General features: G+C 35.7%; 2 protein-coding genes across 4 annotated transcripts in view; one reads left to right on the forward strand and one right to left on the reverse strand.

Moving 5' to 3' along the window:
* The window catches only part of TRAT1 (T cell receptor associated transmembrane adaptor 1), a 131,657-nt gene that overhangs the window by 15,097 nt on the left and 101,101 nt on the right, over window positions 1–15,459 (forward strand). The window lies entirely within an intron of this gene.
* The window catches only part of CIP2A (cellular inhibitor of PP2A), a 35,184-nt gene continuing 23,283 nt past the window's right edge, over window positions 3,559–15,459 (reverse strand). The window contains exons 11-21 of one of the 2 annotated variants that reach the window (XM_007429268.4): window positions 15,136–15,277; window positions 14,086–14,185; window positions 13,663–13,781; window positions 13,318–13,513; window positions 12,762–12,836; window positions 12,569–12,679; window positions 12,064–12,260; window positions 9,923–10,036; window positions 9,274–9,356; window positions 7,201–7,340; window positions 3,559–6,116 (exon numbers count right to left, since the gene is read on the reverse strand). In XM_007429268.4, coding sequence (XP_007429330.1) covers window positions 5,946–6,116; window positions 7,201–7,340; window positions 9,274–9,356; window positions 9,923–10,036; window positions 12,064–12,260; window positions 12,569–12,679; window positions 12,762–12,836; window positions 13,318–13,513; window positions 13,663–13,781; window positions 14,086–14,185; window positions 15,136–15,277 — 1,448 coding nt within the window. In that variant the 3' untranslated portion in view covers window positions 3,559–5,945. The remainder of the gene's footprint in view (window positions 6,117–7,200; window positions 7,341–9,273; window positions 9,357–9,922; window positions 10,037–12,063; window positions 12,261–12,568; window positions 12,680–12,761; window positions 12,837–13,317; window positions 13,514–13,662; window positions 13,782–14,085; window positions 14,186–15,135; window positions 15,278–15,459) is intronic. The other variant, XM_088144496.1, reaches the window with a different exon arrangement.

Consider the following 15,459-nt stretch of genomic DNA (forward strand, 5'->3'; position numbering starts at 1 on the left):
GAGGACACCAAGGGGTTCATATTAGAGTTGTTCTGAGATCCAAAAGGGCAAAATGTGATTCAGAGTGTGGATGGGCATCTGTCAGGAAAACCTTAGAACAGTTGTTCTCACAGCTGCCCTCCACAGCTAATACAATCTCTTACTAAAGAGATGCATTTGGTTTAAGGTGTTCCCAACAGATGGTATGTGAAAGACTATGTATATGCTGAATCATTTTGCGCTCTGACTCCAGATGGCAGCACAATGCAATTAAATACCTGTTCTCAAAATATGAAAAAGTGCTCATAGAAGTCTAATATATCAGAGAGAACATTTGAATCTTTGACATTTAAATTGCCATATGCAAGAAGATCTGCTACAGCCATTTATAAAAATCACTTATTGTGGAAACAATTATGTCAATTCCATTTAAAGGCCAAGCCAGGCAGAACTACCATCTTATTGGCTATTGGGGGGACTAATTCTTGCTGACCATGGGGAAGAGCTGTTCTCATCATTCTTTAATGGAAAGATCATTTATTTTATCATCAACACATAACAAAGGTAGCTTAAGTGGAAGTGTGATTTTTTTCATCATCCTAGCATGCAGTGTTGTACAATATATATTAAACATGCTCAACGTGCTACTGAAAAAGAGCTGAGGATCTTTCAGAGTACTAATGGTATTTATGACATGGCTATATTAAAGCCTTTGGGACATCTAGTTGCTAATGTTGCCATGTAGGAAAATAAAATCTGAAACTGCAAAGACAGAATTACAGTGGCAACATGGAATGTAAAAAGCATGAATATGATAAAGCTCAACACAATGAAAAGAACTGACTACAGACACGTTAGGCATTAGCTAATTAGATGAACTGGAATTGGACACTTTCAGCCAAAAGATCATACTTTTTACTTGTTGTTGTTGTTGTTGTTTAGTCGTTAAGTCGTGTCCGACTCTTCGTGACCCCATGAACCATACTGCGCCAGGCCTTCCTGTCCTTCACTGCCTCCCTGAGTTTGCTCAGTTTCATGCTCATTGCTTCAGTGATGCTATCTAACCATCTCATCCTCTGCCGTCCTCTTCTCCTTTTGCCTTCAATCTTTCCCAGCATCAGGGTCTTCTCCAAAGAGATCTCTCTTCGCATTAGGTGGCCAAAATATCTGAGCTTGAGCTTCATTATCGATCCTTCCAATGAGCAATCAGGGTTGATTTCCTTTAAGATTGACTGGTTTGACCTCCTAGCAGTCCAGGGAACTCTTAAGAGTCTTCTCTAGCACCACAGTTCAAAGGCATCAATTCTTCGGCGCTCGGCCTTTTTTATGGTCCAGCTCTCACAGCCATACATTACTACTGGAAAAACCATAGCTTTGACTATGCGGATCTTTGTCGGCAAGGTGACGTCTCTGCTTTTTAATATGCTATCTAGGCTTGCCATAGCTTTCCTCCCAAGGAGCAAGCGTCTTTTAATTTCATGGCTGCAGTCTCCGTCTGCGGTGATCTTGGAGCCCAAATAAATGAAGTCTGTTACTGCTTCCATTTCTACCCCTTCTATCTGCCAGGAATTGATGGGTCCAGATGCCATGATCTTAGTTTTTTTAATGTTGAGTTTCAAGCCAGCTTTTGCACTCTCCTCTTTCACCCTCATCAAGAGGCTCTTTAGTTCTTCTTCACTTTCTGCCATTAGGGTGGTATCGTCCGCATATCTGAGGTTGTTGATGATTCTCCCTGCAATCTTAATTCCGGCTTGTGATTCTTCCAGCCTGGCATTTCTCATGATGTACTCTGCATATAGGTTAAATAAGCAGGGTGACAGTATACAGCCTTGTCGTACACCTTTCCCTATTTTGAACCAATCGGTTGTTCCATGACCGGTTCTAACTGTTGCTTCTTGGCCCGCATACAGATTTCTCAGGAGACAGGTAAGGTGGTCTGGTATTCCCATCTCTTTAAGAATTTGCCACAGTTTGTTGTGATCCACACAATCAAAGGCTTTTGCATAGTCAATGAAGCAGAAGTAGATATTTTTCTGGAACTCTCGTGCTTTCTCCATGATCCAGCGAATGTTGGCGATTTGATCTCTAGTTCCTCTGCCTCTTCGAAACCCAGCTTGTACATCCGGTAGTTCTCGGTTCATATATTGCTGAAGCCTAGCTTGTAGGATTTTGAGCATAACCTTGCTAGCATGTGAAATGAGTGCAATTGTGCGATAGTTTGAGCATTCTTTGGCGTTGCCCTTCTTTGGAATTGGAACGTAAACTGACCTTTTCCAATCCCGTGGCCACTGTTGCGTTTTCCAAACTTGCTGGCATATTGAGTGCAGCACTTTAACACCATCATCTTTTAGTATTTTAAATAACTCAGCTGGAATCCTGTCATCTCCACTAGCTTTGTTGTTAGCAATGCTTCCTAAGGCCCACTTGACTTCACTCTCTAGGATGTCTGGCTCAAGGTCAGTGATCACACCAGCGTGGACATCAGGGACATTAAGATCTTTCTTGTATAGTTCTTCTGTGTATTCTTGCCACCTCTTCTTAATCTCTTCTGCTTCTGTTAGGTCCCTGCCTTTTTTGTCCTTTATCATGCCCATCTTTGCACTAAACGTTCCTTTCATATCTCCAATTTTCTTGAAGAGATCTCTAGTCTTCCCCATTCTATTGTTTTCCTCAATTTCTTTGCATTGTTCATTTAAGAAGGCCTTCTTATCTCTCCTGGCTATTCTCTGGAAATCTGCATTCAGTTGCTTATATCTTTCCCTTTCACCCTTGCTTTTCGCATTCCTTCTTTCCACAGCTATTTGTAAAGCCTCATCAGACAGCCATTTTGCTTTCTTGCATTTCTTTTTCTTTGGGATGGTTTTAGTTGCTGCCTCCTGTACAATGTTACGGACCTCCGTCCATAGTTCTTCAGGCACTCTGTCTACCAAATCTAATCCTCTAAATCTATTCATCACCTTCACTGTGTACTCACAAGGAATATGATCTAAGTCATACCTGAGTGGTCTAGTGGTTTTCCCTACATTCTTCAATTTAAGCCTAAATTTTGCAGTAAGAAGCTCATGATCTGAGCCACAGTCAGCTCCTGGTCTTGTTTTTGCTGTCTGTATAGAGCTTCTCCATCTTTGGCTGCAAAGTATATAATCAATCTGGTTTCGGTATTGACCATCTGGTGATGTCCATGTATAGAGTCGTCTCTTGTGTTGTTGGAAAAGAGTGTTTGCTATGACTAGCTTGTTCTCTTGACAGAACTCTATTAGCCTTTGCCCTGCTTCATTTTGTACTCCAAGGCCAAATTTGCCTGTTATTCCGATTACTCCTTGACTTCCTACTTTAGCATTCCAATCCCCTATGATGAAAAGGACATCTTTTTGGTGCTAGTTCTAGAAGGTGTTGTAGGTCTTCATAGAAGCGGTCAACTTCAGCTTCTTCAGCATCAGTGGTTGGGGCATAGACTTGGATGACTGTGATATTGAATGGTTTGCCTTGGATACGCACTGAGATCATTCTGTCGTTTTTGAGGTTGTACCCCATTACTGCCTTTCCCACTCTCTTATTCACTATGAGTGCAACTCCATTTCTTCTAAGGGTTTCTTGCCCACAGTAGTAGATATAATGGTCACCCGAATTAAATTCACCCATTCCCGTCCATTTCAGTTCGCTGATTCCCAAGATGTCGACGTTCAATCTTGTCATCTCATGTTTGACCACATCCAGCTTGCCTTGGTTCATAGATCTTACATTCCAGGTACCTATACAATATTGTTCTTTACAGCATCGGACCTTCTTTTCGCTTCCAGATACATCCACAGCTGAACGTCCTTTCGGCTTTGGCCCAGCCGCTTCACTCTTTCTGGAGCTACTTGGAAATGCCCTCCGCTCTTCCCCAGTAGCATATTGGACACCTTCCGACCTGAGGGGCTCATCTTCGGGCGTCATATCTTTTAGCCTTTTAACATTGTCCATGGGGTTTTCTTGGCAAGGATACTGGAGTGGGTTGCCATTTCCTTCTCCAGTGGACCACATTTTGTCAGAACTCTCTGTCATGACCTGTCCGTCTTGGGTGGCCCTGCACGGTATAGCTCATGGCTTCACTGAGTTACGCAAGCCCCTTCGCCACGACAAGGCAGTGATCCATGAAGGGGTACTTTTTACTACTCAGGACAAAAAAAAAACAAAGAAAGAATGGCATTGCTTTCATAGTCAGGAAGGATATTGTAAAGACAGTACTTGGGTACAACGCAATCAATGATTAAATAATGTCAATTAGATTTTGCAGACAACTCTTTAATATGATGATTATCCAAGTTTATATCTCAACCACTGATGCAGAAGAGGAGGAGGTCGACAAGTTTTTTGCTCAAGTTGAATCTGAAATTGAGAGAATATGCAAGCATTCTGTGCTGCTTGTGGTTGGAGATTGGAATGCCAAAGTTAGAAATATTCAGGACACATGGCTTGACAGCATGGCCTAAGAAACTGAAATGAAGTAGAATGACTTACCAATTTCTCTCAATCCAATGATTTTTTTCATTGCTAACACTGTCTTCTAACAGCCAAAATGATACCTGCATATACATTTATATGTGAACATCACTAGATGGAGTACACAGAAATAATATGGACTATTTTATTGGTGGAAAACAAAAAGGTGGAAGACCTCAGTTATTACAGCAAAAAATGGGCAGGAGCTGACTGTGAAATTGATCATGATCTGCTCATGTGCAAGTTCCAAGTCAAGATAAATTTGAATAACAAGGCCAACTGGTTTCCACTAAATCAATCAACCAATCATCAATCGAGCATAAGTACATAACTTCAGAGTTATTTATTTCCATTCCCAGAGACAAATTATGACAGCTACAACAAAAATATAAAAAGACAACTACAGAATCCATAATAATACTTCATTTAAATGCCAAATACCACTATCAAGTTGGAGATAATAGCTTTCCAAAATGGAATTGACAGCATCAATTGCACATAGTTAAAGAGGAAGATTGACACATAGAAGTTAAAATGTAAAGGTATTTGTTGAAATGTTGGCATATGATCACTGCCCTCTTAAGTAGAATTAGTACTAATTGTTTTGGAGTTTCAGTGTCTCCAAACATAATCACATTTCATTATATCATTAAAGAGTGCAGTGTATATATATAAAGTACAATAGGAAAATACATGTCCTTGTCCTTTAAATTTTAAGTTGATTTTTAAACTACACATAGTTGTTGAAAGTCCATTATTTTAAAACATATATGCAATTGTTTAAATATATATACTATCTTTGTAATTTAAGCAGAATATAGGTCTATAATAAATACTGGAAAACTCTACAGAGTCTTTTTTAAAAGGAACAAAGACAGATATGACATCTGTAAATCTGAAAAACAGTGAATATAATTATTTGACATTTATACTGGAAGGAAAACTGGATATAGAAAAACTGAATATCTTCTGTTTTGTGGAAATAAATTTACAGACCCCTTTTAAATGCACAATTCATTAATATATATCTATATTGCAATCTGTATAATACAGGACTTAAAACATTTGTTTTTTCTACATAAAAATATACATTTGTATACTTTCATTTTCAAATGTATAGGTTAACCAGCAAGATTTCAGTGTACAACATTTTGTATACATGGAAATGAAAGCTGATATTTTGTAAAATCAGTTTAAGAGTAGAACATTACTAATTTAAGTAAATTTATCATAGCTGATAGTTTATGCATCAAAAGGTTTTTCACTTGCTCAGATATTTTCTAAAATTATATTCAGCCCTTCTTAAATTTGTAAACAAGGCACACACAGCAACCAATAGCGATATAGTTGTTAGTGTCAACATGAATTGAATTTAGCCTACTATTCATAAATGCCACAATATCTTGAAGGAAAGTTATCTAAAAATATTTTTCATAACAAAACATAAAATGAAAATAAATGCACACCTAGATAATTTGGCTCTATAAACTGAGATTCACAGCCTCTGCACTTAGTTTACCACCACTTAAGCTATGTATCATTGCGATCATATGAGAATGTTTGTTCAGTTCTTCTTGTTGAAGCTTGACTAAGGTCTCCTTTTCTTCTAGTCGTCCTTCCAATTGTGACCTCTGAACTTCCAAGGAAGATGCCTGAAAATACATATTAAACATTATTTAATTACAGTTAACAAACATGCAAATGTATTCTCTATTTACATTGGTTGAAATTAAAACCCAATAAATCCCACGCTACAGGTAAGGAAGCTTATTCAGAACATCTAAACTGATAAATCTGTTGGCAATTGGACAATAAATCATAAAGCATGCTTTGAAGTGGCTTGGTTGTTAATTACTGTTTGTACTAAGTATATCTTGGTAGATGATTCAGTTGATAAATTATAGTCATGCAAAATTTCAGTGAACCAATTAACAGAAACATTAAAGGAACAGGAAAAAAGCCAACCAACAACTTTGAATCATGGTGTGCTTTCTGTAATTCAAATAACAGTAAGGTCACACTATGGATTGCCTTATCACCAATGCACACTATTATCTTACAAAAAGGTATTTAATTAAACAATGATATATCTGATGTACTTTGGACAAGAACAAAAACAAACCAGTTGTTATTTAAAATCAGCAGATGCTCAACTGATTCCTTACTCTATATGCAAAGGTTTGAAATGAAAAGTCTAAATCTCTTTAAATGAATCTTGTTAATACAAACATCTAGGAAAATACATGTTTCCCTTGATTATTAGAAATTATTAACTTAAACAAGGGAGAAATATTTCAAGTTAAAACTTAGCTTTTATATATATATATATATATATATATATATATATATATATATTCATAGAAACTGTAAAGGAAACTTTTGCTTTCATAAAAATGTGTACTATATTGGAACAGAGCAACTTTAACTTTTGCAAAATAAAAATGAAAATCAACACAAAAAAGACAAAATAAATCAGATTAGGTTTCTACGGCATTGTATATGGATGAAAGTTGCTTAATGTGTATTATTTCTTGTTAAACTGACAAGACGGTCTTATTTACTCAAAAGCGGATCTCATTCAGTTCAGTAAATTTCTAGCAATATTCGCAACTACGGTCCATGTTTTAATTTTATTTTGCTCAATATGTACACATATTTACAATGCAATTATTATAAGCTTCCTAGAATCACAAGAAGCAGTAGCACAAAATAATCTTAAATAAATAAATAACTTACCTTAATACTCAGTTCTTTTCTTGCCTGCTCAGTTTTACTTAGTTCTTTTCTAAGAATGTCTATTGTCTCCTCCATATCTGTTTTCTCCTTCTGTCTGGCTTTTAGTTTTTCTTCCTGAATTTTTATCTTCTGCTGTAAACCTTTTGAAAAATGTATAAGAAAAAAAACCTGGCTTGCTTTTTTCCCAAAACTTTTGGATACTGATACTTTCCCACAACTACCATTACATGAATTGTGCAGCACTGCCATCTGCTGAACATTGGCAGTTCACATTTTACAGTCCTCAGCATTTGTCTTAATAAAGATGCATTTTTCAGCCTAGTGCAAAAACATGAGTTTTTGACTTGAAATGGGGATTTTAAGAACTTTCTCCTAAACAAAACATAATAGCTAAATTTAATGTTGCACTTAGCCGTAACTTACTTAACCTTGGCTTGTTTAATAAACCAAAATGACAGCTGTCACATATCATACTAAACCAAAACCAAAGAAACCACACTATAGCTAAGAGGAACATGTAAACTCAGACTTTTTTTTTTTTTGCATAATCTCCCTTAAATATAAATAATTTACTTTGAACAACAGAAGCTGCTTGCATTAGTTAATTCAGCAACTTACATTAATTACTGTACCATGGCTTGCTCATATGGCTACATTGAGCTCAATTGTCAACTACAACAATTACTGCTTCTAACTCATGATCAGATTTCTGTTATTTGTCCAGATGAAGAAAGTATTCCCTTGTGGTATTGTTACAAATCTGTGCTGTGATCTGTGTACTGATATTCCAGTTTCTATTAATCAACACTGAAAATACCCTGTACTTTCAATGTTACTGTTACTGTTTGCCAGGATTAAATTAGCATTTAATTGTGAGTCTAAGTAATAGAATATGCTCTTCTTCAAACATAAACATGTTGCGTAGATAGTAAAGAACTCTGACCTAAAACACTAATACAGTTTAGTTTAATTTAATTTAAATTAGGCAACAACCAGCTCCTAAACAGCTAAGGAGTGGAGAAAACTAGCAGCGGGAGGTAGGGCTGGCAGGACCCTGCATTGTTTCCCAAGGTGGTGGTGGGCACTCAGGGGCGGAAAGGGGGGAATGTCCTACCTTGTGCTTCATCCCTGACACTTCTGGGCTGCCATTAGCAGTCTCCTTTGGCAGAGCTCTGCTGCTGCCTTTTTGTCCTTTTAAGCACACCACCTACCACATCTCACTGAAGGCTCAGCAGAGAGAAGCTCCATATGTGGAGAGGTTGAATCTGGATATTAGCTGCCCTTCTCATGGGCTATGAAAGATAAAGGTCACTGCATCCTCTACTTAGTTCTTAGCAAAATTGGTGAGATAGCCCATGCCTCTCCCCCCACTAACACTGGCTTTGATTCAGAGTATAGGTACAATCTCAAAAACAAAACAATTCAGAGGTCCCGTCTATTTAAATATATCCTGAACCAGGATGCACTTTTAACACTGAGCATGGGCAAATAATATCATTAAGAAACGGGGAGCTGAAGGGAATAGCTTAATAAGTAGGCACATTTTCTTCTCCAAGGCTCTATGGGATTTCTGTTGGCAGGGCAGAAGATAGGGAGTAGCACTTTTCTTTATTTCTTTTTTAAAACATTTCTTTTTTGAGACTGCTTCACTCCCATTAATAATACTTGGATTAAAAGAGTTCCCTGCCTGTTTTGGGAGCAGACTAGGATTCAGCATGCCTCATTTTCTGCCTGGATTTCTAAAGTGAGGGAACAGCATTTGTATCATTTACCAGAGCCTCTCAGAAGGAGTTTGAGTCAGATTTTTCTGCACAGCTTAGAAAGCAGGGTTTTGAAATACCGTTTGTCTTTGGGATGTCTTAAAAGGGAGCACATAATTGTAGGCTTACAGCTTTTCAAATATAAAATATTTGATATGTTACCCAGTCTGGCAATGAACATCTACAAGAAAACAACGAAGCTCAGAGAGCACGAAGAACCCAACTAATATGCGATAACAGAACGTGTAATTTTTCCACCCTTTCTCTATAAATCAATATTTCTGAAAAAGCTGATACGTTTATCAGTACTAACTTGATACTTTTCCATCTTTTTCTTGCATCTGTTTGTGCAATTCTTTTCTATGTTCTTCTGTTTCCAGCAGCTGAGCAACAGTTCTGAAATTGTAGGTACAAATATTACATTAGACATATTAAAATAGACATGCAGAAATATTGCTATGTCTCTAATAACATACTGTAGCCACATATACCAATAACTCAGCATTACTTGTTCTGAAAGTTTATTTTCCAATGATATGCCTCTAACAGGGAGGAGCACTCCGGATCCCTTTGTTGAAACTGTCATATTTGGACATTCATGGAAACTAAAGCTCTTCATGTCATTTCATAATGTTGAAAGACATTAAGAAGAAAAATGAATCAGATAAAAAGTTGAAGTCGGATAGGTGACAAGTGTGAAAAAATTTAAGTAATACAATTACTTAATAGATATACAATTCCAAAGTCATACAACAATATAAATGAAGGAATCCTAGTAACTGGAAATAAATTCAAAAATATTTTGATTAAAATAATTTTATTTTTACTAATAGTCATTTGTCTCCAATTACTGTATAATTTTTATTGACAAAAAGCTAATGTACAACTTTTGTTATGATTCAAACAGAAATGTTTAATTTAAATGTAGCTTTCTTTAAACTTTACCAAAGAACTTAACTTACTTTTCATTCTGTTGCTTGAGTGATTCATTCAGCCTTTTAAGGGTCTCAAGTTGTTTATTCAGTGAATTACACATTAGCTGCACATCATTATACTGCTTTTCAATAGTTTCATGCCTAAAATGTTCAAATTATTACTATTAAAAAGAATGAATGCTATGCAGTTCTCCATAATATAATATTTGATAACATACAGTAATACCTCGGTTCACGAATGCTTCTGTTCACGAACAATTCGGTTTGTGAACAGCAGCGTTCGCAAAATTTTGCTTCCATTCGCGAACTCCGCATCAGGTGACAAACACGACCTGCGGCCATCTTCCCTGCTCTGACATGTGGTCGTGGCTTCCTCTAGGGAAGATCACATGAAGCTTTTTGGTGTCGCCTCAAGCAAGGTTAGCGTTCTCTCTCTTCGTACTGTACTGTACTTTGTTTCATATTTTTGTGGTTAAAAAAAAAATACATATGGTTCAGAACGGATTAACCGTATTTACACTGAACCTTATGGGGAAATTTGATTCGGTTTGCAACCAGAATCATGGAACGAATTAAGTTCATGAACCGAGGTACCACTGTATATTAAAGACCCTCCTTTCAAACTTAAAACATTATACAGCCTCCTCCTGTGTGTGTGCAATTGTGTGTGTAGCACTTTAAATTCAACTTTCAGTACATGCTCCATGAGGAATCCTGATCAGAGTACAAACATCTTTTAAAAACTCTTGTGACCAATTAATTGTACAACAAATTATTGTTACTTTGTATGCAGCTTTACTTGAAATATAAATATGATTTTTTGCACAAGAACCAATAAAAAATAAATTTATTTTCTAGCAGCATTAATTTATTGGATTAATAAAAGAATCTGATCTATCAACAAGAAACAAGTGGGATCTGCAGTTAATTTTTTTCAGTGGGTTCTCTTACTTATAGGAATTCTCTTGTTCAGTCTACAGATAAGCAAGCCATTCTCCATGATATTATTCAATTTTACTTTTCCAAATGACATTCAATGTTCTGAATTCCTAAGATGTTCTTTACACTGCTTTAATCAGGCATTTTCTCTCTTAGACTTCTTGTTTTGTTTCATTCTGTTCTTTGGTTTTGTTTGATTTTGGGGGAGAGGGTTCTGTAAAACTTGTGGTTTCCCTTTGGTTCTATTTCTACTGCTTTGAATTAGCTATTAGAGGGTATGATAAGAAAGTTCCCACAGTTAAGCAAGAGTAGAAAAAATAACTGAAATGATTCCTGGATGAGATCAAACACTGACACCTAATTCTGTAAGCTGCTAGCCAAACTTGAATGTAGTTTTCAGCAAATGAGTAATCTGATCTTATGAGATAACTTTCTTTCTCATACCTATATAGAATAAGACTAGCAAGGGGGTATAAAATCTCCATTTAACTGTTGGTTTTTGAAAACTATTCCAATCTGTCCAGGTTTTATATTAATACTTTATTAAAAAGCTCAGTATCAGTTAAGCATTGCATCTATATTTTAAATATTTGAGACAACTGAGGTGCCTTTACTATCTAAATTGTTCAATATCTGGTAAACTTCAATCAACACTGAGTTATTTGAAAAGTATAGACATCTTTCCTGACTTTATCACTTCTCAACACATGCAGTGATAGATAGGATACTACCCCAGACTTTATTCAGCTAACATTCATCCCACTGAGGAATTGCTGCCACTTAAATACCCAAGTTAATTTTTTGTGGGTTCCATAGCAAAATACTTTTTCAAACCTGTGGGGGGGGGGGGGCTTATGTTTAAAATCTTGTGAAGTTCAAAAACTTATTACCTAAATTTTTAGTGGATCAGAAATTATTGGATGCTTCTGAAATACAAAAAATGGCTGCACTAGTTTATCTAAGAGAAAATTATTTTATTGAAACTGATCATGTATGAGAAGGATCCAATATTGTGTTTTACACTGCAGAATATTTATAATACTAGATATAATTGGATTGGTTTGACAGGTAGCAAAGTTCCTTTAAAGAGCCTACAAATTCTCTATGTCAATAAAAATAAAATCTCCACATTCATAGTTTTGGAAGATATACACAATTATATAATCTGAGTGCTTTCTTTTTCTTTTTTTGCTTCCTACGGGGAAATGCTTAACAATGCTGTATCTTACTTTTGAAGGAGATCAATGGAAGATCTTTTCAGTATCTCATATTCTTCTGCTATTGTTTGCAATTTCCGATTATGCTGAAATAATTGTTCAATATCATTTTGTACCCGTTCAGATTCTGTCTGCTGTGCTTTCAGTAATGACTCGAGATCTTCATTTTTTCTTTCTGTATCCTTCAGAATTGAAGCAAGCGTCCTAGCCTTTTGGAATTAGTGCAAAAAGACAGTTCCACTGTGTGAATGAAATGTTAAGACACTGGACCAATAGACCACACTAATGCTAAATTAAAGACTTAAGGCTTTTAAATTCTAAGAACCCAGATAGCAAACTAACCTTTAAAGTATAATTTGCAGATATACAAATATCTAGGATCATAAAAGGATAGTGTTTTTATTCCAAGTAAATGTAATATATAATCTAAAGTTTATTTTCAAAGACAAAATAAGGGACGACACCTTTTGCACTGACACCCTTGCACATCCTTATGTGATAATTCTGCTTTACCCACCTCAGATTCAGCTTGAGCTCTCTGGCAACGATATTGGGCAATAAGTCTATCAGCTTGAGAAAGAGCTAATGCTTTTGCTTCCAAAAGGTCTTGCAACCTTGTTTCCTTGGACTAAAAAGAAAATTATCACAAAATGAACTGCACATTCAGAGCATGCATATGAAAAGGAAAAGTATATTTAATATATACTCACTGCCAATGCAGACAGTTTCTGTTCATAAACATCCATTATTTCAGATACCCTGATGTCTGTGACTGATTCCTTCATCTGTTGGAAATGTTCATAATATAAGCTAAAGCAATATGCAAACCTTAATTCAAAACTGTACCTACATGGACAAATAAAAAACTTGAAATGAGGAAAGACTACACAAGTTCTGTTTAACAAAGTGACATCATACATAAGCCAGTTGGTAAAGGTATTAATGTAATTATTCTGAAATATTGCAAAACAAAATTTTCTATGTCCCTATGTGTATCAAAACAGAGCAAATGAATGATATTCATTTATTTCACATATTAATGGATTCTAGAGTATACTGATTTCAAGGCACTGTAGTTATGAAGTTATATGTATTGTCTTACAAAATCAATTTATTTAATTTCCTTTATTTCATTCAGATATTTTAGTGGAGTTTGTCCAAATATTTCTGGATATTGTAGGTTCAAGTTCCACATTGAGCTACACTGTATTGCAATTTAAATATATCAGGACAAAAATGTTTTCATGTTTGTGTTAAGGCACTAACCTCCAAGCCAGAATGGAGTTTCTGAATCAGGTCCTGAATGTTGAAAGTTGAGGCATCACCATCATTGGGATGGCAAACAGTAGAGGATTTCACTGAATTAACACAAGTCATGGATGTTTGCAGGTGGCTTCTTTTAGAGACATGCTCTGCTTCCCGTTGTCTGTAAGAATTATTGGCCGCAATACTTTCACTAAGCCTAATAAAAAAAATCATACACAAGGGGCCATATCAACAGGAAGGTGTGAGTTTTATACAATAAGATCAAAATGTGAAGTAATGGCAGTATCTCAAGATAGATTTTCAATTTTTTTAAAAAAAAAATTAAAGCAACAATAGGAAACTTACACTATGGCAGGAAAATCTGGCAATGGTGCTGCTTCAAACAGTATTCTAAGTCCTGCTTGGACTTGTTCTCTGTGGTCTGATGTTAAAGCCAAAGTCAGAGGGGTAACCAAGCGCTGGTCCTAGAAACAGAGCACTTGTGAGTTACGCAAAACTTTTTTTCAAAAAAGCCAAGCAGTGGTATAAACAGGTTTGTGCACAGTAGAAGTGATAGATTTTCACTGCAAAGATTGTAATATATCAAAATGTTTTACTTATCACAGAATCTAATCCTCCTTTCAGCCTTTTTTCATATCCCCAGGAAATACTTAGGTTTTCAAAGGCTATGGAAGTTGTTTTGATAAGTCTGTTAAGCACTGTTAGAGACTGATCAAAATGACATGCATCATTTCTTTAGAGTGATTTATATAAACATTTAAAACATACCTGAAGAATTTTGTAAAAACTGACTTCCATGTTAGGAACTAGCTGCTTAAGCTTGCTCATCAGATCCAGTGTTTTTAAGATTAGATCAGCAGCAACTTTGCTAAAATATGTTAAAAGAGCATTTTATAGTTAGATAAACATTTAGAATTAAAATAATTCCTTTAGTATTACAAACTATGAAATCAGTGATTCATTTTTTTAAATGGACATAAAAATAAATTAACATTCTTCAATAATTCCTACATCTTATCCACAGGAAAGCAAAGTTTCAGTTAACAGATTCAGAAGACGGCACAGGTTATACAATTACTACAAGAATTTAATCAAGTTTTACTATTTCCTTAGTAAACTTAGGGACATCTGTCTGATGTCAGGACACCAATACTACCTCTTTTATTTGGACTCATCTTTCAGAAGGGAGGGAGGGAGGAAACTAATCTTGAACTGAACCTTCAATAGTCTTTTCATGTAATACACTTGAACGGGGTACATTTCTTTTTGTCCTCTGCATACTCTTCCCATGCTGAGTAGGAAAATCTGAAGCAAGCCTGAATGTAAATATGTTTATGCAACCTTTGATAGGGTTCCTGATTTTTTCCAAGTTCACCTACTCATGTTTAAATGAATATACACAGGAACCTCTATTTAGACTTTCTTTTGAATACTGATGTGGGACTGACACAAATGACTCCATGATTCCATATTTAGGCATATATCTAAATTCTGGAGAGTAACATTTTATGTTTATAAGACGAGTTTTTCAATCTTGCTCTGAAAAACTTTGTGTTTTTAACTTGTATGAAAAAAGAATGACAAAGTTAAAAAAAGTAATTGTTCACTTATTGCAACCACATGTCTATACTTGTTAAACTTCAGATAAAACAGAAGCACAGGTTATGAATTTCAGGAAAAGTTTGTTAGTTATCAGGGCTTGACAAAAACATAATGGGGATTTAGTTAGGTCCAAAAAATTGAATTTATCCTTTTAAAATACAAAGCCAGTTTGGAGAAAATAAAAAATAATAATAAACAAACCTAGGTTGTGCTTACCTCAATTCAGAGTCCATAACCTTTGTCCCCAAACTAAAGTTAATTCCACTAGATGTAAATTGGTGTTCTATTAAAGTAGTACACTTGCTAGCTGTTAGAATTTTAGTGACATGCATTTTCAGCATGTCATCTGCACAAAACGGTACATTCTGTTAAGGAGCCTGCTTTTTTAAATTTTCAGCTTATGATCAAATTCACTAGTGAATACTGTTTATAAGAATACAGGTAGTCCTCACCAACTGCCTTGTTTAGTGACTGTTCAAAATTATGACAGTTGGAAAAAACAGCTTTGCAACCAATCCTAGCATTTATGACCATCGCAGC

This window comes from Python bivittatus, unplaced genomic scaffold (genome assembly GCF_059951505.1).
Source record: "Python bivittatus isolate LINGU-HERP-01145 unplaced genomic scaffold, Pbiv_v1 ctg000350_np1212, whole genome shotgun sequence".
NCBI classification, from domain to species: domain Eukaryota; kingdom Metazoa; phylum Chordata; class Lepidosauria; order Squamata; family Pythonidae; genus Python; species Python bivittatus.